This window comes from Eurypyga helias, unplaced genomic scaffold, assembly GCF_000690775.1.
Source record: "Eurypyga helias isolate BGI_N326 unplaced genomic scaffold, ASM69077v1 scaffold16193, whole genome shotgun sequence".
In the NCBI taxonomy this organism is placed as follows: Eukaryota; Metazoa; Chordata; class Aves; order Eurypygiformes; family Eurypygidae; genus Eurypyga; species Eurypyga helias.
Genome location: NW_010243251.1, coordinates 1 through 27,064, shown reverse-complemented (window position 1 = coordinate 27,064; position 27,064 = coordinate 1). Strand labels below are relative to the sequence as shown.

The following is a 27,064-nucleotide window of genomic DNA, read 5'->3' as shown; positions in this document are numbered from 1 at the left end:
AGAGAGAGAAAGCACATACATACACATGAGCACACGTGTATGCACAGACAAATGTCCCATAGGAAAACATGGAAAAGGCAGCCATGAAGCTGAGGGCAGAGTACAAAGCAGCTGGAGTTTAAGGCTAAAGAATAAGAAAAGGGACCCCAGGAAGGAAAAACTTTGCAGTGTGAATAAAGCAGCTTCTGCTGTTGGGCTACAGCTTTGGGAGAAACAGGACTTTCTGTGCACTCTTCGTATGGAAACAGAATTACACTGGAAAATGTGTTGGCTCCTTCTGTCAACTTCTGAGGTAGAAACCTGCCACCCCCCAGCTGCAGCCACTGACATTAGTCAGAAAGTGTCCAAGGTGGGCTCCAACCAACAACTACCAGGGATCCCCACTTCACTTCAGAAGGGAGAGAATTGCGGAGGGGGCAGCAGAAAATACACTTCCACAAAGTTCTCTCCCTTGGGCGTGCTAAGCATTAGAAACAGGAACTAAGCCAAAAAATACGGCCCAGGCCACACTCCTAAGTATCAGCATTTGACTATAAATTTGTCAGGTTAACTTGATTACTTTTCATGACTGCTCCTTCTTAGAATTCTGACCCCTTTAAATTCCACTGATGTGGAAAACTCTTCAATGACTTTTTCAGATCTCTCTTCAGTCATCATTCCTTTCGGGTTTCACTTTTCTCTTCCAAAACAAGTTTTAAAATGTTTTCGCCTTGCATCACTTGTTACTTAATTCTTGTTTTACTATATGTATTTTATTTGTATGGAACATCCTGGGGGCCTGTTAAGAATGTTTTTATTGGCCTCCTGGTCATACATAACATACACTGTAGCTGAAATCTGAACAGCAAGCAGTTTTCAACTAAGCACATTCCAGGGGAGAAGGTTTGCACATAAAAGGAAGATCATCAGAACTGACTTTGAGTAAGAACTACCAGAACCATGAATTAAGGCTTTAAATATTCAGGAGATACCTAGGGTCCAAATTCTCATTGACATTAGTGGCATTAGGTCCCTAAATACACACACGTGCGATTTTATGACCTGGACTTCAGACACTTACTGAAAGTCAGAGGACTTAAGTATTTAATATCCACTTCTGTTTGAATAACTGGGGGATGTGGCAGGAATCTTTCATTAAGTCAAAAGAGAAGTTATCTTCAAAGTCTGTAACTGTGAATGAGGAACTGAAAAAGTTAATTTAACGCATATAAATGAAAAATCAACCCCTGAGGTGAATCAGAAATAAGGTTGTAAGCACCCTGATGATAAAATTGCTCTTACCTGAGCATTTCAGACTCCGAGCCAGCTCGGTGGCCATCACCTGAATTATGAGACCAATGCGGAGCCTGAGCATCTCCACAAAAAGACTAGGCTGCGACCGGACGTACATCGCCAAGTACATAATTATTTCCTGTAAGGACAAATCCGTAAGGGCACCTGTTCAGAGGGGGTCATCTTGGCTCCCCCAGGCACAGAGCAAACGCTGGTGCCACACCGGGTGCAGCTCGAAGAGCCCTGTTATGCCGGCTGCATACCTGCGTCAGGACTGCAATGCTGATGTCTTGGCCGCTCGCTTCATAAATAAGATCTGTGAGCTCCTCTGGTGGCAGCGGGCTGCAAGAAGGCAAACCACGGTTAGCCGTGACTCGGGCACTGCTATTAACCTCTCGAACAAGCACTGGAACCCAAGCCAGCCAGAAACATCTTCACCCAGCAGAAGTGCCTATGATTCTGTCTGGGTGGCTGCAATTCCTTCTGAAGGTGAGGGGTAAGTTTTAAGACAAGATGGTAGCAGCAGAGTGGTACCCGGCAGGAAGGTGAAGGGCAGGCTGCTTCTGCAACTGAGGCAGAGCTTCAACTTACGTGGTTATGATTTTCTCGCGGGGTTCTGGTGGCAAGCCCACTGTAAGTTGCTTGTGGTGCGACAGAAGGTCTGTGCAGGCCTATCGTAACGCGACAGAAAGCAAGAGACTTTGCTGAGTCATGTGAAAGTGATACAGCTTTTAATTCCCCAAAATGGCTTTTCTTTAGCAATTTTAAAGTGCATTTCTATTAATCACCAGGTGCAGATTCAGCAGAATGCTGTTAAACCCGTTGCCAAAGATCCCCTGAGGTCGGCAGGGCTGTGACAGTCTGCCCGGGCTGAAAGCCTGCTTCCCTGCTCTGTGAAATCAGCAACATAACGATTAGGGGCTCCAGTGAGGCTGCCAGATCAATAAAGGACTTTATACTTCATCATAAGGTAAACACTTATTCTTTATTTAAGATAAAAACCATTCTGAATCAATGAAAAACTTGGTGTACTAATATATCTCCTAAAAATATATCTTAAATAAATAGATCTACCTAAAAAAACCCCAAATGCAGAACATATTGCATCACATTCCTGCATTAACCACCCTGATACATTCTGAAATCAGTGCTTCCTCCAGTGGTTTACTCTTTTATGCCTCCTTGAAAAGTGAGTATTCAGTTTACCTGTTTTAGCATCCTCAATCCAAGGCCTCACAGAGCAATATTCCTCTGATTTTTAAGTCTGTTTTCCTTCCCTTAATGTGGAATAACCAGATCATCTCTACTGACTTCTCCCCCAGTGACCTGTCAGTATCTTTACCACCTAACATACGCGGCTTTCCGTGAGCGTGTCTGTACTGCTCATCCATCATGTCTAGAGGGTGGAAAAGGCTGGGCTTCAGGAAGTACCATGCAGGGCAGCTACCACAAATTGCTCCCTGCAGATGTGACTGTCACTAAAACGGGGCATCCTAGATGTGACAGTCAGAGCTTTGTAAGTGGTCAGGAATTACAGGAATATGCAGGGCCAAGTAGGACATTAAACAAATACTTTAGAGTATTCGAGATGAAACGTTTTTGTCACGTTCAGGACCAAACCCTTACAGTGGCCCTTTCTTGCTACCGCTGAAGAGTCACAGGTATTTTAACGCCTCCGTACATACACTGACACGGTAGACCGTCTGCCCAGTGGACGGGTATCATCAGGTCATGTTTTAGCATCGTTTCTAGCACCAGGACATACTGCTGCTCCAAAAGGTGTTCCGGCTACCACAATGGCAACAGACAATTAGCAACAACAACTACTGCTTTCAAAGCACATAATTAAGCTTCTCTGATGAACAGAGATGAAACGAAGCCTTCACAATCATTTCCAGTGTGACTGTCCATGCCAGCATTAGCACAGTTCTCAGTACAGATGAAAGGTAAAGATGTCGTCACAAGATTATCAGACCAGAAAAGCAACCACTGTTTGCATGTGAAGACAGACCAGAAGGTGACAAGCACAAGCCTCACTGGCAAAATGGTAGCTTTATCTCGTTCCCAGACAGGAAACTGAACCAGCGCTATTTGGATTTCATACCTCAGCCAGGACTTCCACTCTCTTTTTGAGTATACCAGAAATGTAACGGATCAAGCCCCACTCTTGATGGAGGCCTGCCTTTCTGTAGAGCTCGTTGAGCAGGCAACGAACGGTGGCGCCGTACTGTCCATCCAGCTCTGTGTCCCAGTCAGCGCCTCTGCCACAAGAGACAGAAGGTAACTTCCATCAGACAAAACACACCGCTGATTAACCTCACCGCACAACAAGCGGCCGATTTGGATCACATTGCCCATTTGCTGACAGACTTAAGAAGTCTAAAGGACATGTAGACCTTCACCAGAGATTGGTTACACGTAGACAAAACCCCCTGATACCAGGAATTTCCACGTTAACTTGAGCACTCACTAAGCCATGGGCCTGTGACTTCAAAGTGACCACCCAAGGGGTTTCCCACTAGGCTTTAAATTGTGAACACGGTTTGCTGGAGGAACGCTCCAAGGGGTGCTTTTTCAGAGCAGAGTTCAGCAACGTCTTCAGTACTGCTGAAGAGTGGACCCATTTTTCAGATGCCTCGGGCAGGGGACTCTACGAGTTTCTTGCCCTGCCTCTTCCTTAGCTATTAACGAAGCTTCCGTGCTGCTTATGCCATTACTGAAAAAGGGACGATTTCTGTTCCTCTCCTGGCTTTAAAACTCACTGCATTATGACTTCTTGTTGACAGCATTCAGAAGCATCACAGCATGACGTTTCAACTCCCACTAGAGGAACAGAAGCCACCACCTGCCTGCCCAACAGAGACTCCCAAGTGAAACGAGTCCAGACCAGGAAAAGAAGGGTGTTACATGCAGTTAAACAACAAAATGGTCATTTTTTTTCCCGGGTTTCCTTTGCTTTTTAAGAGAGGCTGCTAAACATTCTGCTTGGGAAAACAAGATCTCAGAAGAGGTCCTCGCAGGAGAAAGACTAAAGGAAAACAATAGTTGCAACCTCTGTAGCAGTAAGGAAGACCACCTGTGATTACTGCATGCTTGTCTTTGCACCCCAAGCTAGTGTCCTGCCAGATGCCAGCACTGTTCTCCTGCACGGGAAAAAGCGCCCAATAAATGCACTCTGGAAGATGATTCAATTGGTTTCTATTTGCATTCTGTTCCCATCAACCCTATTTAATGAGCAGCTGTTTACCAACCCTGGCTGCTTCCAAGGGTGTTTTGAAGAGCACAGAGTTGTAGCCAGTGATGCACGTAGAGGGATGAGAGGGAAAACCAGTGACTACTCATTAGAACTGCATTTTGCTTTTAGTTAGAAAATGAAAAGAGGAAGTTTCCCCTCATTTCTCTTCTTGTGTATAAAAATCACACCAAATCTTTGTGAACTTAACAGAGTGCCATAAATGCAGCAAGGTACGTTCATTCATGTGAAGGATTTGTGCTTGTGAACTCTGGAGCCTGCACGTATTTGCAGCTGTATGCCAATCAACTCTGAAATCTGCACAAGCGTTTTTTCTCTCCAAATCCTTCATATAATAAAGCAGACTGAAAATATTCCTGTTAAAGCACTAAATGTTTTAACCTCTCCCTTCAAAACACAGCCCTGAACAGCAGAAAGATTTCACACAGCGATCATCAGATAGCTGTAACCAACTACAAACATGCTGAAGTTTATAATCAGATAACTCACTTCAGTATATGCAAGACATACAAAATATCCGCTTGATCATGGAGCGTTGGGCATTCCTTCAGCTGCTCGACAAGTTTCCTGCAATCCAGATCACCGTGAGCATCTTTAGGTAAGTGCAAGACATTTTCAGAGTCCTGATAACAAAGACAGATAAAAACCCAAAGAAATTATCTTGAAAATTAGCAGATCAAATTCAAACTGTAACCTCCCGTTAGAGGATACAACGGACAAGCAACGTAACCCTGCACTTGGAACACAGACACATCACGTAGTTCTCGTCAGACAACCACAGATATGAGGAGCAGACTTGTCCCAGGAAACACAACACACAGAAGGGAACTTGGTCTCTAGCTCTGGTTCAATCAACACGGAAATTTTTGGGTTTTTAATTGACAAAATAAAAAATATTTTGTAAAAGAAGGAAATTAAATTATTACCATGCTTTTCCTGTTACATTTTTATACTTGGAAAGAGAAAGACAGAAGAGCACTAGCTTTTTTTTAACTGAAATCATTTAGTGCTTTTTGAGTTCCATCTCTAACCTGTATGATGTTCCCATCATAAATTTTTCAAGCTTATAATATTACCATGTTAACTAATCAGATGGTGCAATCCTGTGGTGGGTTCTTGAAGAGAAGTTTTGTTTAATAAGCTGTTCAGCAACTTATATGGCCCTAAAAATACCATTTTCCACAAACAGAGCCTGCAGAACAGAATCCTTCAGGAGGCAGGACACAACTTCCTGTCACCACTCTCAGCATCTAGTCACATATACTGAGACAAAACAAGTTCCCAGCACAACCCCATCTTCTTGCCTTACAGTGTGGGATGTGGCTGGGGACTTAAGGACACCTGTCCTTTCAGACACTCCCTGCCCGCCCAGACATCACTGCGAGGGACGTATCTTGGAGAAGTATCATCTCTAAAGGCTGCAAACATCCCGTCCTTCCTCTTGCGTGTTCAGTTAGAACTACAGATGGTGACTTAACCTTTGGCCTTTAAAAATAAGCATCCATTACACCATTTTCTGTTTGGCACACACAATGAAATGTTTTCCACTTGATAATGTCTATTTAACCAAAAAACCTTCAGCCAGCCAAAAAGCAAGTTCCAAAACAAAGCAGTAGCTATCCAGTGTCTCAGGCAGAATAGCTTGTCTGTGAAGGAAAATGAGAACTAGCACAGGGTTTGGCTAGGAAACACAGGAAAGGCCACAGTCTTGTGTCCTAAAAACACAAACAGCATAAAAATTCCCATAGCTTACCTTTGTCTCAAAGAAATGGGGATTATCAACAAGATTCAGAGACTTGCGGTGGGTGTTGAGAACTTTAGTGGGAAGAGACATAGACACAGCTGGAAACAAGCCACAAGAAACAAAAAAACAGAAAGTCTACTTCAGTAACATGCAGATTGAAAACACCTACAAGAAACAACTATACCAGGTAAAAACAACAGAAATACCTCTAAGAGTCAAAATATAGAGGTGACACTTCTGACATGCTCTGCATGGAACTCAGGGACAAGCTCACACACTGAACTTTTATCTCCTTGCAGGCTTCCTCCCAAAGCTTCCGAGACCAACATGTAAAAGGCTTGGGCCCTGTATGCTCAACTGGTATCTGTTATGACAGCCCATGCCTCAGAAATCCTATAGCCCAAGGACCGGACCCTGCATTTAATTGTTCTAAACATTTCAACAGGGAGCATGTGGAGGAAATTGTCTAACCGGTAAGATACCGTAACTAAAGCGAAAATGGTAAATGCAGGGCAATGCTCTTTTAACTTCTTACGTTGAACTTAATAGAGGATCAGATGATTTGGCATACGAAGGATGGGAGAAAAGACTAATAAAAAACCTTGGAAGTTATTAATATACACTGAAGTTAAAGGAAGCCTTCCCTTAACCAGGGCACTGAATACTATATACCTACACATACAACACTCTGTATGTTGGAATCTATCTCCAAATTCAGTCAGAGCATTATTTTCGTGTAAATCCTCCGTACCAGTCTACTAGAAATATAGCCTAATTAGGAATACTGTCCTCCCTCTCTACTCCCTATGTATCTGCTGCACACTTTTTTTTTCTGTCATTGAAACACCTCATTTCACCACAACTTTATTAAAATAAGAAAGTACATTTTGTCTGCCTTTGTTTAGACAAAGACAAAAAAATATGAATTCTCTGACTCAGGTTCTAGAATTCTGTCCAACTGAGAAGCTGCATCAGTTTCCACAGCATTAACTCTGATTAAATGTTACATTTCATAGCAGGTAACTTGTGTACACATCAAGGCATAGGATACTGTGGGAACACTACAGGAACAACTTTGTATTCTTTTCTTGGTAACTGCCCCATACTTGTGCCACTAATTCTTTTTAAACTGCAGAATTTTTAAATACTTGATTAAATACTTAAATATTATTAAATACTTTAAATACTTGCCCTTTTGGCACCCAAACCAGGTTTTCTACTATCATCACTAAATAAATAATATGGAGAAATACCTGGAACCTCCAAGCCCTTTGTCTTGGCCATTATTGACAATATCTCTTTTGTGGAATGGTTTGCACTGAACACAGGTGGTTGACTGGCAGTCTTTGAAGTTGGAGGCAGGTATGACTTCAGGGCTGTGCTCTGCAGGACGTCATTTATGTACTGATCCAGCTCATCCTGGCTTTCTAGTGTGACGTTCATAAAAGAAAAGCTTCATTAAAGGTAAGAACGTAATCTACCAGTCCCTTTCCCACCCCACCCACCCTGCCCAAACACACCACTCTATTCTGGTTATGCAGAAGGGCACACAAAAATGCAAGAATATCATAAGCAAGAGATTTTTAAGCTGAATAAATTAGAAAGAAAAAAAAAAAATGTGATCAGTTACATTAAGAAGTTGTTTTTCCCTCTGAAAGGAAGCAAAAGGGTTTTCCTCTTGCTGGTAGTCCACAGATCAGCTCTTCCATACAAACTCTTGTCTGTGACTCCTCACAGTCCCTTCCTCCCTCTAGCCCTCTCCACACACCTTACCCCCACCCCAACTCCAAGCTGCTGACTCTTCCGACTCAGCTTTACTGATGCAGTCACTGGAGTCACTGGTCAACACCTCACTACAAACGTGGGAAGAATATGCACAAACTCCTCCAAATTAAGTCATGCGTGCACAGTTCCCAGACTGACACATGGAAACCGGAACAACTGTCAGTTGTGCACAAAATGATTCTGCATCGTAGGCAACCCCAGGCTTTGCTGGCAGAACTGGACAGGAAACAAAGTGAAGAGAAAAAGCACTACCTTCTTCACAGAAGTCTGCTGGATAGCCTCCGTATTCACTGCCAGGACTATTACGGCCTTCATTAGGGTCATCAAACAGTTTCACATCACAGTCTGGATCCAGGAAGCTCAGATACGTATGAAAAGAGGTGGTAAGAAATTCTGATAGCTGGCCTATCTTCACCCTGCAAGCAGGAACGCACACTGAGGAGCACTGGCATCCACCATTTTGACAGTGATTAATGCACACTGAGATTTCACCAGCTCCTCCAAAATTCATGAGACCTACTGTCTAATCCATCTTTGGTTAAGTACAAAGCAGCAGCTAACCAATAATGAGAAAAATAAATGCAAACCAACAGTTGCAGGTGAAGCTGGGCACTTACAGCTCTAGCTACTAATGGAACTTCACTGTGTTACGGTAACACGTACAGACCTAACTCAAAGCTGAACCATGCAGGGTGATGCGTGTTTGTATGAAGAGAGACCCTGAACGAAGACTTAAACTCCAAGAATAATGCATGAGAAACGGGCTGAGAAGTTCCCACGAACAGCAGTATCTTTTCACAGAACTGCAGTGCTGCTAAAAACCAGAAAACAATTCTGATCGTCAGAGGAAGATACTGACTGGAGAGGGCAAGCAGAAAGAGAAGAGGGAGGTACGGTGGCATCATATTAAATTGCTTTTATATGTAGATGAATGGAACACATAAAACTTACGAGTACTGTATGTAGTTCATGTTTAAAACATGCAGAGTAAGTGTGAAAGATGATTACTTCTTAAACACAGAAGCCCAGCCAAGACTGAGTTTTTGTATTTCCAAAGATCTCATGTTCGCTTTTCCTTATCCGTTAATGGCAGTCACAGCTGGCACACCTCTTGGGACACAGACCTTTCCCATTGCGTCTGAGATCCAGCTCCCATGTTATTGCCGCGTCATTACTGAAGCTGAAACTTCTCTCTCTGCAGAGTTCTGGTACAAGGGTCTGTGCACTGTCACAGACCAAAACTGACGCCTGTATAGGATTTTATTTTTAAAATCATGGAGAGAATCATCTGGGGGTCTGACATTACCTTGCACCTCCAAAATAACCATCCTCTAATTTTCTTATGGTGGCAAGAACTGCTGGATGTATGTCAGTGCCATCATCAACTGAAAAATATTAAGGGAAGAGTTGAAGCTTACCAACACATTCTTAAAATACCACATCCAAATAAAGTGTATTACTGAGTGTTCTCTACAAAGGAAATTAGACAAATTTAGAGCAGAACCCAAAACTGCTATCAAACTAGCTTATTCTAAAAAACCCAAACAAGGAAACAAACAAAACCCCACGCCAAGACAAGTTCCATAGGAATTTCTCAAGATAAAAGCCAACCCGCTCAAAACAAGTTCCAAAGGAAATTCTATCAAATTTCTTTGGACAGAAATCATATGGAGATGATGGAGAGATACAAGAATATAATGGGGGAGTAAATGCAAACTGAAATATTACCATTTATCCAAATTCAGCGTACGCTTAAGAAAGTTAAACGGTACTTTTGATGTTAAAACTCAGGTGTTGAAACAGTCATGCCACCTGTCTCCTCTCAAACCTACTTCCATCCTAATCCCCTGCAGCAACCTACTTTGCTTGAAACAGAGAAAATTTTTACCAAGCATTGTGTGGGTGATGGGAAACGTCAGGGTTGGTCTCCCTGTCATCCTCCAGCAAGAAGTGAGGTAAGCCAGCTCTGTCTTGAGCATCTCCACAATCATCTGATTGTCTAGAGCCAGATAGAAGTGATGCTGGTCAGTAAACTAGAGAACAGAGAAATATGGCATATGAGTAGCTGTCAGTGCTCTCCTTGGTTTTTTCCCATTTCCTCCTTAAATCACTCACAAAAGCCCTATGAGCTAACCTTGACCACAACTCAAACTACATGAATTAACCTAACAAGGCCTGTGACTGTGAAGAAGAATTCCATGCCTGTGCAGAGTCCATTTTCTTACGCTTGTAGGCCAACTGTGACAGAAGTAAGCCATAAAAATAAAAAGTAGACAATCACACTCACAAATTAGAAACTTCCCAATGATGAATTACAGTAACCTATGATCTAGGAGTACTGTGAATGTGTAAGAAAAAACTAACAATAGCAACAAAACCCATAAAGAGGATTAAGTGCACTCTGGAGACTGGGAACTAGTAACTGTACGTCTCTTGGGAACAACTGGAAAGTCAAGCAGAATACAGAAAAGTTGGCAGTTACTGTGGAGGAAAGGTACGTTACATGTCCAATGGTCAAGTGTGCTGTTCCCACTACAGAGGAAAGCCAAGAACTACAGTAAGAGACTATTACGGCTACTTCAGGAGCTGGAAACCAAAAAAGCTGGACAAACAATGGAAAGAATGTCAAAGCAGCCAAGACAAAAGTTAAAGAAGCACATAAGCCTTGGGGAGGGGTGGAAAAAGGAGGCTGGGATGTAAAATAAACATCAATTAGTAAGACACACAATGGTCAAAGAGAAAACATCCTGTAAACACACCAGAGGTGAAAAATAGGAAAACACAAAAACTGTAGGTCTGTCAACAAAGAAAGAGAGCAGGTAGGAAGAGAGGATACAGACAAGCTGAGGTGTTCGATGCTGGGTTTACTGACAGAAGACAAATAGTGAATTATGACCTGTAACAGTACCGTTAGCAAAGTGATAGAGTCCAGCCGGAGTATGGGCAGAAAAGGTTAAAGAGCACGTCAATTCAAGCTGACAAAATCCAGAGAAATTACTTCACGGAACTAGCCAAAACCATCCCTGAGCCACTCACAATTGGTTTAGATAACTCAGGAAGAACAAGTCCCAGAAATCCAGAGGCATGCAAACACACTGCCCATAATGAAAAAGAAGAGCCAGGATAACACAGAGCAGTCAAGCCAATTTCAGTGCCTGAAAGCACAGGAAAACAAAGCCAATTTGAGAGTGCTAAGGTAATTATAAAATGATAAAGATGGCCAAACAGTCACATCAAAACCCAGTCTCAGCAAACCAGTCCAATTTCCTTCTTTGGAAGCAACCAGAGAGTAGGTACAAGAACGTGGCTGACATGTCTCAACTTCAGCAAATTCTCACACTAGCAAGGCTGAAGAAAAAACATCTGAGGAGGTCAACCGCTTGAAAATTGTTCTCAAAAGGTAGTTATTAACCATTTTTTCAGAATGAGAGGGCATCTAAATGGCCACGGCCTCTGCCCCGCACCTAATCAATGTTTTCATTAGAGAACAGAATGAAATACAAACTACCAAACCACAGAATTTGTGGACATTACTCAAGATCAACACAGGTGAGTTAACTGCTAACCACAGGGAGGTGAAATTAAACATTAATTCCACCCCTCACACACCAAAAGGTCAGGGGAAAATGTCTGGCTACAGAATACAAGAGAAAATGTTATGGAGGTTTTAGCCAAAAATGGAATAAGCAGGAACTGTCAGTGTGCTGCTGATACAAAGATAAATGCCACTGTGGAATATATTAATAAGTATGTCCTTACTTGATACGCGGCATGATTCCAGCTGGAATATTGCATCCGGCTGACACAGTAAGATGTGGACAAAGAGGTATTTTGAATTAAAAAAATCACCACTCTAAGAAATCTTCTCTAATTTGCAAAAGTGAAAATTGATGTGGGGAAACAACACAACAAATAAAACAATAGGTGACAAAGCTGCTTGTGACCAACTGACATGGGGAAGAATAGGGAGCCACAGTATTTGCAGTAAATCTGACGCTGATTGAACATCGTGAAGCACGACAGAAGCCATCTATGAAGTCTACTGAACGTCTTCCACTGGAATTTAAAGGCTACATTAGTCAAACTTCTATTTAGGAGGGTGTGAGCATTCTTCATCCTGCTCCAGTTGCACATGGTTAGAGCAGACGACCCTTTGGTCTTGTAGTACCAACTGCTGGAATGAGTCTACTGGAATAAGTGTGCCCTATTTCATTAAATGCATAAATACGAGCCATTAATTATGGGAGGATCCAAACTTCCAGCTACACTGAAAAAGACACTAAGCAGAAAACAAAGACAGAACATCCCTTTCTCAGCGCTACTGACCAGTTCAACAATAAAATGAAAAGATAACATCTGAGTCTCCTGAGGGTTACAGTAATTGGCAAGCTTACGTGAAACTAAGGTTTCCATCAAAGCTATCAGTAGGAAGATACATTAAGTGACCTATTTCTGGAGAAACTATTTCATTAGCAAGAATGTTGGTTTGGGCAGAGATCAGTAACAACTTTGTGCTATTGATTTGCTGTGTTCTCCTAAGCCAGTAGCCAAAGAAGCCAGACTCTGTATGACAGAAGAGAGATTTATCAGCATTCCTACCACGCTGATCATCCAACGCCCCTAAGAACCCCAGAAAACACAGCTTTTTCAGTTACCAGCCCTGCTCTACCTAAAGTAGAGTGACAGCACGTAGAAGCCAAGCGCTTCACTAATGATTAGCCATTAAGTAAGCAGTGATTTCCCTGCCAGCTTTACATGCTCACCTGAGGGGTAAAAGCAAATGTTTGGTTTCTTATCACATACAGCTTGGAGGTGCCCAAGACTCCAATGTGTCGGTGTGGCCGTCCACTTAACTTCATGTTCTTGTTCCGGCCTGTACAGAAAAGAGGAAGAAAATAAAGTCTCACCTAGCATTTCCTGTGTGGTTTTCCACAACGACCATTTTAGACAAGGAGATTCATTCCTATCAGCAAGGCAGAAGGCAGATAACAGAGTCAGATGCTGCAGACTGGTCCATTTTGTAGTAACCACCAATATAACAGCTAGAGTTCTTCAAAGGCCTGGTTTAAAATAAAAATTTCAGCTTCACTGACCATGGGATCAGGTCTTTTAACTACAGCCATTGCTCAGCAGCCAAAGCTTTCCCACCAAGAAGGACAGGAGGTATTGCCCTTTCAAAAACAAGACCATCAACATACAACAGAAAGCAGTGCTTTCACTGTAGAACCTTAAAAATTCTTGCCCATAGAAAGCTAAATCCAAATAAAAAGTACATCCAAATAAAAAGACAGATTTTTGTTCTTTTTATCAGGCTGACAAGCTCCACTTTCCTCAGCAGAGCTTATTAGTGAATGATCCATACTGCACCTTTGCTCCAGCAGCCAGGAGCTGACTTCAATCTGCCTGACAAGGGATATGAGCCAAACAACCATTTGCCTGAAAAAATACCGCTGTGAACATTCCCCAAGAAGTCACTGCTAAAAACAATACACCCATGTGTCCAATCATCCTACTCACCCCCCACTAGTGAAAGAAAGCTCTTATGAATTATTATGAAATAACTTGCAAGCTTCAGCAAAGCCCTGCAAATGCTTTGTTTGCTAAAAGGTCTTTGTGATAAAAAGACCAATTCTTTCCCAAAAGCAACATACGCAATTTCCTTTCTCCATTCAAAGGGCACACTTTAATTCTTATTTGAAGGCCCTGTTACTTTGGATGTTTCCATAAGACTTTCTGTTAAAACAACAAAGAAAATCCAATAAAACCCACCACCACAACAAAAAAAACCCTTTACTAAAGCCAGTTGCTCTGTGGAAGTACTTCCTGCAGGACAAGAAGAGTCAGTTCTTGCCTAACTCCAAGGGTATAGGGAACCTTGTATTTTGGTCACTTTCTCTAATGAGGCAAATTTTTTCTTCCTCTTACAGTTCCTTGTTTAAGACCAAAGTTCTACTGTTTTAAGCTTCTCTGCACAAACACATTTTCTTAAAATCAGAGAAATTGATTTAAATAAAAGAAATTAGATCAAAGAAATTGAGACAGTGTGAAACAAGAAAACCAAAAAGCAAACCACCATCCTTAAAAAACAGCTTGCAGAGCAGTACGGAGAGGCTTCCAGGTCCAAACACCTACCCAGCATGGTGTAGAGGTTACTCAGGATGCGAGCTGGCTGCACTCTAAGAGGATGGATATCAGCAATGCTCTGAACGTTGATTCCATGGTCTTGCAAGAGATTCTTAATTTGATTAGATTCTGCTAACACTGTTACTGCGGAAGAGAAAAAAACACTAGTAAGAACCAAAGTTGTTCTCTTTTTAACTGTCTCTACCGTCACCTCTCAGCTGCTGCATAGTTGATTAAAAATGCACAAAGGCCTAACTTCTTCCTTAATTTATGAGCCTGTGAGATTAAAAGGGATTTTAAGAGGATGTCAGACTTCTCAACACATCTTGACATTCTTGTTCGCTACAGACCACGGGGTAATTCAAGTTGGAAGAGTCCTCATAAGGTCTCTACTCCAACCTCCTGCTCAAAGCAGGGTCAGCTCTGAGGTGAGACCAGGTTGTTTGGGGCTTTATCGGTTTCTTCTGACTTCTTTCAGCACCACTACTTTGGATCATGCAGTCTCTTTCAGCAGACGGTGCTTTTCCCCCGTAAAACAAGGGGAAATCGCAACGTGAAAACCTTGGTTGTTTTAATACAGCACACTGTAACAACATGGCCGAGTCAATGAGGAACAGATGCCGTTACCTGTGGAGCAATAAATGTTACAGAGGCCATAAAACGGCAGAGGTAGGAAAGAACAAAAGTCCCAAAACCAGAGGTATTTACAATCCAGGCCTTGATCCCACCTCTTGTCCTCTTTGAGGTTTTGCCCACGTCTGCTGGCTTTCTGGTCTGGAACTAAAAATTCAAAGTAGTTCTTCACGTTATAAATACTTGTCAAAGAATACTAAAAATCAGCAAGCATTTCTACTCCTACTATAAATTAGGCACTTCTGAATAGTAAAATGCCACCCCCGCTGTCTACGGGGGGGTAAACAAGCACCTGCCCACAGCACAGCATCACTGACAACAGCTGCTGCTGAAAAACGAGCTGGTTGCTTTTCCAGAGAGGCACAGGCCCTTGAAAAGTGTCCTCTGCTTAATTTTCTGTTTTGGGTTGTTCCTGTATTGAGAAGAGAAGCCACTTCCCTGCAGTAGCCAAAAGACAGCTCTAAGTCCAGCTGCTTCACCTCTGTGTACAGACATCCTCCCCACTCATTGCTCTTTGGTTCATCTGAAAAGGGGCTGCACAGAAACCTGACCAAACTGACTGGTCTCCTACCCTTTCTTGACAGATTTTCCTTTTTCACTACAAGATGAAGTTTGCCACTCTCCAGTCCCTGACCAGTCTTAAAATTTAAAGAAGTATTTTAAAAGAGTTTGTTAAACCTGATCTTTCCTTCGGGAAAATAGCAGCTAGGCAAACAACCCCTTTCTCCTCTCACAGTAACACCAAAGCATCCACGTCCCATGCGAAAATCCACATTGTTTTAAACATGGCTGTCTTCTCTCCTGTACCTGGGGACTTCACCATCACATGATTCAATTCACCCAGACTGTTCAAGAAAACTCCCTCACCTTGTACTACAACATCAGGTTTAAAACCAGTGGAAAATCTCCTGTTCAAAGGATCAATTTCACCCGCAGCAAGAAATCCCTAGAAGAAATGCAAAAGAAAGAAAAAAGGAAGAAAACAAACAAAAATTGAGTAAAAGGCTTCTGATGACACCTAGAAGAAATCTTAACCAACTTTCCTATTTTATCAGGAGAGCGGGCCTTAACGCCTGGTTTCCACCAAGTAGTGCATGCCGTAAAAACAGCAGCTGAAATATCTTTGGGAACAACAAGAAAATGGTTATGACTGACACAATCTGCATGTTCAAATTTCCTATTCTGAAGTTGCAGCAAACAGATGCAATTTCACCAGGCTGGTGATTTTTTTGCAACACCACAGAGATATTCAGTGATTCCTTTAACGAGTCCATGGCTAAAACAGGACAACTCCCTAGGCACCTTATGCCACAGAGTAAGGCGCAGTCTAGTGGAGCTGAAACTGTACAAAATTCTAGCTCTGGGACAGCCAAGTCAGACTGGGCTTACTTCTCCAGCCTAACCACAGATCCAGTCCACCTGACAACTTGTTCAGCTTGATTAGGAACAGACGATTGCGTATCTTTATACAAAACAGAAAGAGTCCTGAAGGGTCAGAGTCACCCCTCAATGGTCATGTATATGTTTCTACTGGAAAACACATTGCCCTCTACCTGTCAACCAAACTGTCCTTAAAGCCCGAGCCAGCTCAAAACAAAATGAAATGCAAGCTCACCTACTGTAGAAAAAACAATTACCTCTGCTAACAGGCAGCTAAGGATATACAGTGATTGGCCCCAGAGATGAGGCAATTTGCCCACTGGGATACGATCCACTGAGTGAGGATTTTCATACTCCTCATCCACCTGAAAACAAACAAATAAACAAGAAAAATTACCCTAAAGTTCTGAAGAACAATCAGTAACATGGAAGCATTGGAAAAAAACATGGTCTATCATCTACCCTTTCTAACCTGCCATTATTAGTGACATCCAGATATCCTGGTTTACTTTTAAGGCAGCATATTTTCTGGGACAAAGAACTACGCTTCCTTTTTGCACACCGCCCCACCCTTCAGAGTGGGAGGCTGAATGGGGAGTCTGCATGCGCATATAGCTTTGGTGTTGGCACTTTCCCCTTTCTCCTCACCATGCCTTTGCTGCCTTCCCGCTGGGCAGACTGTGTGTCTGCTTTCCAAGCCCTTGCAAGATGCCACCTGAACTTCACAGATGTCTGTGTCACTTGCTGAGGTAAAGGTGCTTTCCAGAAAACGAAGGCTATTCCACCTGTCCTTTCTTAGTGGGAATGGTCAGCAGAAAAACTGCCTTGGTTCTGTAGTGCACATGTATCTATTATATATATCTATAGATATCTACTGCGGGCTGGGGAAAAAAGGCCTCCGAGATAACATCTTTACCACTGCCATCTTAAAATTGATAAATGACAGGCAAAATCTACCCTGTTTGTTCTGCATGTTCATCAGATCATCATCATACTCAACATTCACAAGAAGGCTCTGAACTCTTACATGTTTGTCCCCACTGGGAAGGAATTTCAGAGTTTCCACCTCGGATCTGCTAGCAAGATATCAGCTGTCAGCACTCCCTGTCCAAACTGTGACTAACCCAGGAGGCTCCACACCCTTTGCGAGTGCGGGCTGCGAAGTCTGGAGCCAGAGAAGAATTTGTCAGGGAGGGATACAGAGGCAAATAGCATGGAAGAGCACATCAGCTCTTCTGAATTGCTCTGTCACAGTGAGAGAATCAGGTAAGCAGCAACAGCAAAGATTGGAGGAACAGGAAAAAAACCAACCAAACCAAACAAAAACCCAGCCCAAACCCTAATCCAGAGCACAGTTCATCAATAGAGTAAACAAACAGGACAGTCTATGCTTTATTTCTTCTTTGAGCTTCAGTTCCTAAGTCAGCATCAGCACTTATATGGCTTAGTATGAGGATTTAAAACTTCAGACCTGCTCTAATATTTCCACAGGCACCCAGATTCCCAAGTAGAAAGTGTGACCATCTGGAAGCCTGAAGTTTGCCATTCCTGAGTGAGCTGAGAGAGGTCTCCTAGTTTTTAAATAATGTGCAGTAGCTTTTTTTATTGCTGGTTTAGATTTATCAGCTACAGGAAAACTATAAAACTGACGTTCATCTTGGCGTCTATTGCTCTGCACACCGAAGTGGATGCAGCATTTTCACAATACCTTCTCTGGAGGGACGGCGTATAGTTCAGGCATTAGCACTATTCCGCTCTTCTCTCTAATAAGTATTCCTTCCAGAGCCTCTCTATACTCCTGTACCTGGAAATATTTTTAGAGGAGAGTAAGAATTCACACTGCAGTCAGCAAAACAAGAACACGGAAGTTAAAGTTTTAGTACTTTCCGACAGTATTTGTCTGCTGAAAGTTCATTAAAAAAAGAAAGGCGAGGGGGAACCACAACTTGCTGATGGAAGATCAGGGTTCAGATTCTCAGGGATTGTTCCAGCATCTCAGTATTATCAATCTCAGAAACATGAACACGCAACTTTATCTACAACACACCACTGTAGTGCAAAACTACCAACATATTCCTATGTAATTCCAAGCAGTCACTGTAACAAATCCTACATGAAATTTGCATCAGATGACAATGGAGTGAGATGGATGTCAGGACTGCCAATATCCATAAAAGTGTAAGGTGTATAAATTGTTAGCTTTCTACCACGTACATTTGTCTATGATTTTCTGAATTCTGCTTTGCAGGATTGGGAAATCAGTTCCTCTTAACTGATTTGCTTAAAAATTTGCCCTATGGAAAACTTAAAATAGATTTAAACTGGTTTAAAGCAAATAGGTCAATGGAACAGAAAATCCTTGTGGTGTTAGACGAGATGTTATGAGCAGAAATACCAGATCGATACAACACAAAAAATATCTAATATTCTTCTTACCAGCTTCCTTATTTTGTTCCATTTCTTAACCATCCCATTCCTGTTCCAAGTTTCTACTTACAGGGAAGCTGTTTTCAAGCACTACCAGCTCCCACCTCGGAAACCCTCTTTCTGCTGTACCTTTCTGAGGACAGTGGAACACGCAAAGCAAGGTACCGCAGGTTCATGTTTTCAGTCTCCTGTCCTTCTCCGCTCTTTGGGAGTCCCCAGAGTGCTTATTCTCCTAACTCACCTGAGTGTCCCAGTGACTCACCAGCTGTGCCTGACCTGCGGGAACTGGGAGCAATTGCCTGGTCTGGGCATGCCCCGGCACAGCCTGGCTGCACACCACAAAGACAATCGGGCACACACCATCCCAGATCTAAGTTCTAGGGGCTGCTCTGTGGTGCTTTAGACTAAGTTTCTGTACACTCTGATTTTTTCCCCCTCGTGAAATAATGTCATTTGTCCTTCCACCAGACTATTTACATTGCATTCAGGAAAGCAACTTACATTTCTAACGCCAAGAAGTATTTCATTTGATTTACAACATTTGGTACAGAAAAATGGCTTTTTTGACCTCAAATTCCCCAATTTATTTCTGATGCCATTATATTTTTAAGGGCTTATGTTTATCAACCTCCTGTCCCCCTGCAGACTAATCAATTTTAAATCACATGTATTTCTACTCACTTCAAGTCACACTTTAATTCACCAATACTCTCCAGGTGGCACTATAACCTTCAGAGGGCTACAATCGGCTTAGCTCCCCTGGCCACAGGATGCTTGACAGAGTAAAGGCATGAAGTAACTTAGGGAATCACCAATTAACTTAGGATATTAGTGACATTGAAATGGCTCTTCAGAATCCAACCCCAAATCTCCCTGAATGCAGGAAAGGACTGAAGGTACTATGAAACTTGTTCTCAGCAGATAAGCCACAGAGACTGGGGGAAAAAGCAGCTGGTCTCATCCTGCAACATTGGGAAAGGGGCATCAAGGCTGGGGATAAGACAGAGCCAGGCAAATAAACCCTGTTTAGCTCCATTTGGCCACACGAGCTAACAGAGCCGCTCAACCTGGTAGAGAGAGAGGAATGAGGCCCCAGCGTGCACAACACCACAGCCTCTACCATGTTACGAACTCTTCAGGAGGGTGAGATCACCTGAAGATCTCACCTACTCCCATCCTGCTGATGGCATATCCAACTGACACCCAAAATAAACATGGGGCAAAGCTAAAAAATACTGCGGGTAAATGGCTTTGCATTTCCACTGAAAGTAATGTTTGCTTTCCTTACCTGAATTTTGTCCTCATTGAATACTCCATCAATTAGGAAGTATGTCCAGAATACTGGCCACTCACATTCAATATTCTCAAACAGCTTGAGCTCAGCAGGATCATAGTGCAGCCTGCTTGAATCCTAGACATTCAAACATACTCATTTGGTCACAGTGCTAAATTAGTCACTCGTATTCCAATCATAAAGGTAGCCTATTCTATACAAGTAATTAAAACCAGGAAACCAAGAAACACACCAAAACCAGTTTCCAGGCAGCCTCCTGACTTCTTTTTCACATTCAGTCTCAAGCTCCTTTGATCACTCCCCAGACAAATCAACCCTTCCCAGTCTCAGAATCCAGGTATCATCCAAATATTCTCCCCTCTGACTCGGTTCAAAGATATTTTGGGATGCCTCAGAAACATCCCTTCCTCTTAGGCACAAGTATAACTAAGAGTTTAGTCCTTATAGAATTATGAATTAGGTTCTGCCCTTGATAACTGGTTTTCAAACCCTGAGTCTCCTTCAAACACACGTAATTTCTAGGGTGGATACCTCGTTTACCTTCAAATCCACTAGACGTTTTAACAGTGATATAGAACTTCACCCCTTCATGTAAATGACACAAAAAATGTCTATATATAAGAAAGAAAGTTATTCCTAATGAAGTTATCTATCAGAAAATATGTATCAGAAGTACCTCTCTGGGTGTCTTATAACCATCTCGGAGAAAGCGACAGCAGCCATATCGGCCCTGTGAAAACAGGCAAAATTACAGAAAACTACACATACTGCTCTTCCTCACAGATTAACGTCAGCACAAAGGCATGTGCTGAATTTTCAGTGTCACTTTGGGATTTTCCTGCCTCTCTTCCACGCACAGATGCACCCTGCTTGACAACCTGGCTTTAATTAGGATTTTCAGTTAAGAAATGGAGGTTCTGCTTCTCTTTCTGTCTGGAAAATGAAAAGAAAGGAAATCCTTACCTGCAATTTGGATATGATTTCACTCTTGGTCACATTAACAAGGTTTAGATCCTCCACTGCAAAAGCCGGGTAAGAAATAATAGAGAGAAGGCCAGCATCTATCTCCTTTGATGTGGATGCCCTTGGCAACATGGAGTACAGAATAGACTGAGCAAAACAGGAACAAAAGAGAGGGATGTAAAACATTTACCTGCTTCAAGAAACTGTGGCAAGTGCAAATGGAACAGACTACACTATTTGCAAACTGGCAGAGAACTCTGTCTTGCCCAGAGAAGCTGTGGATGCCCCATCCCTGGAAGTGTTCAAGGCCAGGCTGGATGAGGCTTTGAGCAGCCTGGTCTAGTGGAAGGTGTCCCTGCCCATGGCAGGGGGGTTGGAACTAGATGATCTTTAAGGTCCCTTCCAGCCCAAACCATTCTATGATTCTGTAACTTTCTGCATAATCATTTTTAACTGAGTTAGCACAAGAATGCTTGCCAACACTCACTTTGACACGATGTACTAGAAACAGGGTGAACAGCGTAGTCTGAAGCCACCCTTATTACGTTAGGTTCTTGGTTCAGTAAATCAACATTTCACTTAAAAACAAAAGGGAGGGGGTGTTGGGCTTTCCCCTAGCAAAGGAAACAGAAGACTGATTTTTACCTGACAGTGTTCTACTTCATCAGGAAGAACATGAATCACTGATTTGTGTCCTCCATGAGCTCCAAAAAGATCTAGTTCATCAATTGCTTCCAAAGCAGCCTTCAAAAAAAAACCCGAACAACCACCCAAAACCATTAAATACCTTTTAAGCCAAGTATACACCCCCGCACCCGTGCTTATAATTTGAAGGAAATTATGTAAGACAGAAACTCACTTCACAGACATTTTTCATCTTCAAAGGAAAGCTTGGCAATATTTTACTAAAAGTAAATATTTCTGTCTTTCCACTAGTAGGATTCAGGACTGATGTGCTGGCGACCCTTCTCAAAACTTAAAGGCAACACAAAGCATGGGGAGCAGGGCTTCCACTGAGGTAGTATCTAAAGTACTTAGTAATAAATGCTTCTCCTGTACCATATCAGAGGGTAAATGTTCAGAGGGCTGGAGCACCCCTCCTATGTTGAAAGGCTGAGAGAGTTGGGCTTGTTCAGCCTGGAGAAGAGAAGGCTCCAGGGAGACCTTATTGCAGCTTTCCAGTACCTGAGGGGGCTACAAGGAAGCTGGGGGGGACTTTTTACAAGGGCCTGTAGTGACAGGACAAGGGGTAACGGGTTTAAATTGAAAGTGGGGAGGTTTAGATTAGATATCAGGAAGAAGTTCTTCCCAGAGAGGGTGGTGAGGCACTGGCACAGGTTGCCCAGAGAAGCTGTGGATGCCTCATCCCTGGAAGCGTTCAAGGCCAGGCTGGATGAGGCTTTGAGCAACCTGGTCTAGTGGAAGGTGTCCCTGCCCATGGCAGGGGGGTTGGAACTAGATGGGCTTTAAGGTCCCTTCCAGCCCATACAATGCTGTTATCTTACATCAGAAGCATTTTTTTTTAAAGACTGTCTCTCTGAGAGCTTACCAAACCTGATGCATTTAATCTGAGGCCATTTCTGTAAGCTTCTGAGGAAGTACGTGATGTTTGGAACTAGCCAGCAGTGTGCCCAGGTGGCTGAGAAGGCCAACAGCATCTTGGCCTGTATCAAGAACAGTGTGGCCAGCAGCACTGGGGAAAGGATTGTCCCCTGTAGTCAGCACTGGTGAGGACATACCTCGAGTATTATGTTCACTGTTAGGCCCCTCACTACAAGAAGGACATAGAGATGCTGGAGCGTGTCCAGAGAAGGATAGTGGAGCTTGGGAAGGGTCTAGAGAACAAGTCTTATGAGGAGCGGCTGAGGGAACTGGGGGTGTTTACCGTGGAAGTGGCTGAGGGGATACCTGATCGCTCTCTACAGCTCCCTGAAAGGAGGTTGTAGGGAGGCGGGTGCTGGCCTGTTCTCCCGGGTAACTGGTGATAGGACAAGAGGAAATGCCCTCAAGCTGCATCAGGGGAGGTTTAGATGATGAGATACTAGGAAACACTTCTTCAGTGAAAGAGTGGTCAGGCACTGGAATGGGCTGCCCAGGGAAGTGGTGGAGTCACCATCCCTGGAGGGGTTCAAGGAGCGTGTAGACTTGGCACGTGAGGACACGGTTTAGTGGGTCCAGTAGTGTTGGGTTGATGGTTGGACTGGATGATCTAATAGGTCTTTTCCAACCTTAGTGATTCTTTGATTCTAAGATCATCTTTAAGGTCCCTTCCAACCCAAACCATTCTATGATTCTACAATCTCTCTCCAGAAGGTGGCTATTTTTCTTCTTCCAGCCCAAACACAGGTTTATTGGCTCTGCAGAGTCCCTCATAGCCCTTTAGCATGACAGAACAGCCACGAAGGAGGTGACAGGAAGACTTTCTCACTTTGGCCATCCCTACGGAGCTTGCGTTCAGTTCAGGGATCCCCTGGTTGGTCTTATCACCACGTTCCCAAATTCCATAATCCTGCAACAACATCATTAAGAAAAAACTGGCATGATTATATACAAACCCAGTGTTTGCCTCCCTCACCCCACAACAAAACCAGACCCCTGCATGAAATCTGTTTATTTGCCTTAAGAAAAGGGCCCCTCTCCTCACGTTTAAAGAAGAGCACATGAAAATATACCCCAGCAGGATCACCTGTTCCTATGTTCCTACAGCCACGAACCACTGCCTTCACAGAACACACAAAGCCCGTTATCCTTCCCCCTGTGCATGCTCCTCCCTGTGCCACTTCAACTCATCAATTCCCAAAAACTTTGTTAACACTCTGCTCTTTCTAAAAAGGCCCTAAGTTTTTAATGAGACATCAGGAAATATTGCTAATAATCAATAAAGAACAACTGTTATTATGATGATAGAACAAGTATACCTCACCCACCCAGCAGGAAATCCTCCACAGCCCTCCCACCATCTCCAAAAATGCTGCTCACACTGTAAAGTGCTGACAGGTTCTGGTATCTTCTCATGGGGAAAGAAGTCCCTATTTTCCTCCTCCATTAATAAATAATTTTCCACCCACATCTGAGCAGCATTCAGGTGATTTACACATAAACAGCTACTCACAGCAACTTTGTAGGCAGCTTCTATGTAAAAAACAAGATTCTGGATAAAGGTAACTTCATCGAGGGTGAAGACGATACGTAACCCTGATTAAAAGGAGGGAAGAGAGTAATTGTATCAGAACTGAAATATTTACTACTCAGTGAGTTTCACGCTTTCGTTTATTTGCTACCAACTACTGACCACCGAAATCAAGGGAAAAACTCAGGCTGATTCAAAAGATCAGGCAGCAAGCCTCCACACTTGCTGCTGGTAAAATTCTCCAATGCCACCAACACAGACTTTTTCAGAGACCGACCACAAACCACCCCAGAGGGCAGCATTCGGGCACGGTGGGTACAAAGCAGAGACACCTGAGCCTGCTCTGGCTCTCCAGAGCAGTGCGTCCCAACTCCCGTAGCTCCCCACCCCTCTGCCCACTTGCTGCTCTATCAAGGGACCTCCAGGACAACCAGGCACTGCAGGGCTCAATTGCAGGGGTCTCTGAGGATAGAAGAACACGTAAGGAAACAAATCCTTATCCTCAGAGGAGGAATACAGTTGAGAAGAGCACAAGACCAAAGAGCACCAGGAAGAAGAGGAACACGGCACTAGTGGCACCTGACTCAGTGTCATCACTCTGAAGGAACCTGGCTGTGTATCAGGACGCCCTACACAGCCTTCAAACACAAAACTCTTCTCTGACGTGGCTCTGAGTATCTCATGTGGTTTTATGCCAACATTAAGGGAATGGACACTCCCAGTTACTATAAACATGAAATCCCAACTAAGTCACATCTCTTTTTCCAGAGGAATACTGCCCTCCTCTGAGTAGTAATTACATAAAAGGTCTCTGAAGCTAGTTACAACCTTTTTTCCTTTTTAAATGAAAGCCAGAATAGAAAAAGCCTGCAGCAATAGCCAAGGGTAAAATTTCTTCTGCTTACCTGATGCAGTCATCTGTGCCAAGAAGAGCAGGTAAAGGGAAGTTGCATCCACCTGTAGATGTCCCCACTGGTCATCCCCAACCACCGTGGCACAGGTTGCGGAGTTATACTTGGCATGTAGGCAGTCTCTGGTGCTCTGGGTGCATTTGAACTTCTCTACCTTATCTACCTAAAAAACACCAGAGATCTCAAATCTGAATCATTTTGGAAGAAATTCTCCAAACTATTTCAAAATGAACAACTTTTCTTAGGTGAGGAGAAACGAGGTCCTAATTCCTGTCACCTCACTTCAGCATGGAATCACAGAATGGTTTGGGTTGGTTTGATTGATCAGGGTGCTTAAACACAACTCTAACTTCAAGCTCAAGTTAAATCGCCATCTTCTGGGGAAAGAAAAAGATGGAACTACCTTGCCGAGTTCAGATCTCAGTCACAAGTATGCACCTTGGTGACAAGCAGTTTACAAAGGGAAAACTGTGACTTGCTACACGCACAATCTCAAAAACGGGCAAGTAAGATCAGAGTTTTGCTCAGGAGTTTTAAAAAGACTCCACACACACACACACAAAAGAAACCATTCTACAGACAAGAGACAAGGAACACACGCTGCGGACTAAATGCTCTGTCAATACAACACGCACCGATTGGGCTCAGAGCCTTGGCATTACCTGTCTCATCATGCACTGCAAGAGTCCCCGCATCAGCTTCACGACGTTCTGCAGGAACAAAACAGACCAGTGACATTTGTTAATGTACCGGTAGTTTTATTCCCATATCCCTACCTAGGAGAACCAAATCTTTTCCCAAAGACCCTCTCTAAAGAGTGGAGCAACTCTCTGGGGTCTTTCTATCCAGCTAAGGAGGCAAGAGGAATGGTATGTCTTGTGAGAATAATAATAATAATAATAATAATAATAATAATAATGGTGACTTTCAGAGCGACAGATCCAGAAACACTGGTAGGTGACTGCAAGACACTGACATGACTGGAAAACCTGCAGAGCTTCTTCTGCTCTTTATACAGTACCACAGTTCGAGCAGTACACGTCAGCCTAAAATTTACCCAGTGCCTTCCAAAGAGCAGCAGGACACCAACGCTCCCTCGCTTCCTGCTAAGTGCTCCTCTGCACTCTCAATTCTGCCACCCACCGTCCCAAGTCGCAGATTACAGAAATCTACTGGGCGAGTTACCTCCACTGCCAATTCCCCAGCGCACGAGTCTCACCAGCGTGGAGATGGTGACCTTGGCTGACCAAACACGTGTACGACTTGTGTGAGATGACACAAGTGCCCGTGTCAAAGGCTTTAACGGCCTGCTTCTCCTTACAAGGAAGGATGGTCTTGCAGGTCAATCACTACCTGAGGATCCAAGCGACCTAGGCTTGATTTTCTGCTCCGTAATGCACCGCGTGAGGGATCAAGGTTTAACCAGAGGCTTGTAAATCTGGGCATAAAATCTCTCAGAAGCCTGATTTTCAAACACCGGCCAACTGATGGAAGGTTGACTCCTACACCCTGTGGTTTGTTTGTGTTTTAATTCAGATGTTAGCCTCTCTGCCAGCCAGCTCTCCAAATCCTGCTTGCTGGAAAGCTGCCAGAACACTGCACACCATATGCTGCGTGGATGCGGTTGTCATAGGAACAAGACACCTAGTCCAAGCTGGGAAAACCCTGCCAGATCCTAGACAGGGCAGCAGTGGGAATGCACCATTCAAATTCCCTACCGTAGGAAAGACAACCGAAGAGCATAACTGGTTTATGCCAAACTTTGACATACCTGCTCAAGCTCATAGGCTTTGGCCTTATCCTCGTCCCGGTCCGCATTCTTCCGATAAGCCATCCCCAGCCCCCACACGGCCAGGATGCTGTAGATGTTGTCCCGTACCCATGCATCCTTATGGTCCGTACCGGCGGAAAGCAGCCCCGTAACTGGATTCTAACCATGGCAGAAGGGATAAAGAACAAACATTACAACCTGCTTCTATGAAGAAGCAACAAACATTACCACCTGAAATCCCACCTACTGAGAAGCACCAGTTCTTTCCATATCAAAGGGTAACAAAGCAAGCACCACAGATGATTTTGCGCTGACTGCACGCTGTGGCTGCTCACCGTGTCCCAGCAGGAGCGAGGGCCCACCTTTCTCTTCCCAGAA

The 27,064-nt window shown here is 43.4% G+C and overlaps 1 protein-coding gene across 1 annotated transcript in view; it reads right to left on the bottom strand.

Moving 5' to 3' along the window:
* The window catches only part of PHKA2 (phosphorylase kinase, alpha 2 (liver)), a 36,315-nt gene extending 9,476 nt beyond the window's left edge, over positions 1-26,839 (bottom strand). Inside the window, exons 1-24 of the mRNA XM_010149345.1 lie at positions 26,687-26,839; positions 25,578-25,625; positions 24,910-25,078; positions 23,987-24,069; positions 23,303-23,383; positions 21,520-21,618; positions 20,875-21,021; positions 20,588-20,641; positions 19,906-20,028; positions 17,899-17,994; positions 16,448-16,555; positions 15,678-15,756; positions 14,187-14,321; positions 12,818-12,927; positions 9,943-10,087; positions 9,361-9,439; positions 8,307-8,470; positions 7,523-7,696; positions 6,279-6,367; positions 5,015-5,148; positions 3,377-3,533; positions 1,864-1,943; positions 1,536-1,614; positions 1,282-1,411 (exon numbers count right to left, since the gene is read on the bottom strand). Of these exons, the coding sequence (XP_010147647.1) occupies positions 1,282-1,411; positions 1,536-1,614; positions 1,864-1,943; positions 3,377-3,533; positions 5,015-5,148; positions 6,279-6,367; positions 7,523-7,696; positions 8,307-8,470; positions 9,361-9,439; positions 9,943-10,087; positions 12,818-12,927; positions 14,187-14,321; positions 15,678-15,756; positions 16,448-16,555; positions 17,899-17,994; positions 19,906-20,028; positions 20,588-20,641; positions 20,875-21,021; positions 21,520-21,618; positions 23,303-23,383; positions 23,987-24,069; positions 24,910-25,078; positions 25,578-25,625; positions 26,687-26,749 (2,626 nt within the window). The 5' untranslated portion in view covers positions 26,750-26,839. The remainder of the gene's footprint in view (positions 1-1,281; positions 1,412-1,535; positions 1,615-1,863; positions 1,944-3,376; positions 3,534-5,014; positions 5,149-6,278; positions 6,368-7,522; positions 7,697-8,306; positions 8,471-9,360; positions 9,440-9,942; positions 10,088-12,817; positions 12,928-14,186; positions 14,322-15,677; positions 15,757-16,447; positions 16,556-17,898; positions 17,995-19,905; positions 20,029-20,587; positions 20,642-20,874; positions 21,022-21,519; positions 21,619-23,302; positions 23,384-23,986; positions 24,070-24,909; positions 25,079-25,577; positions 25,626-26,686) is intronic.
* Between the last annotated feature and the right edge of the window lie 225 nt (positions 26,840-27,064).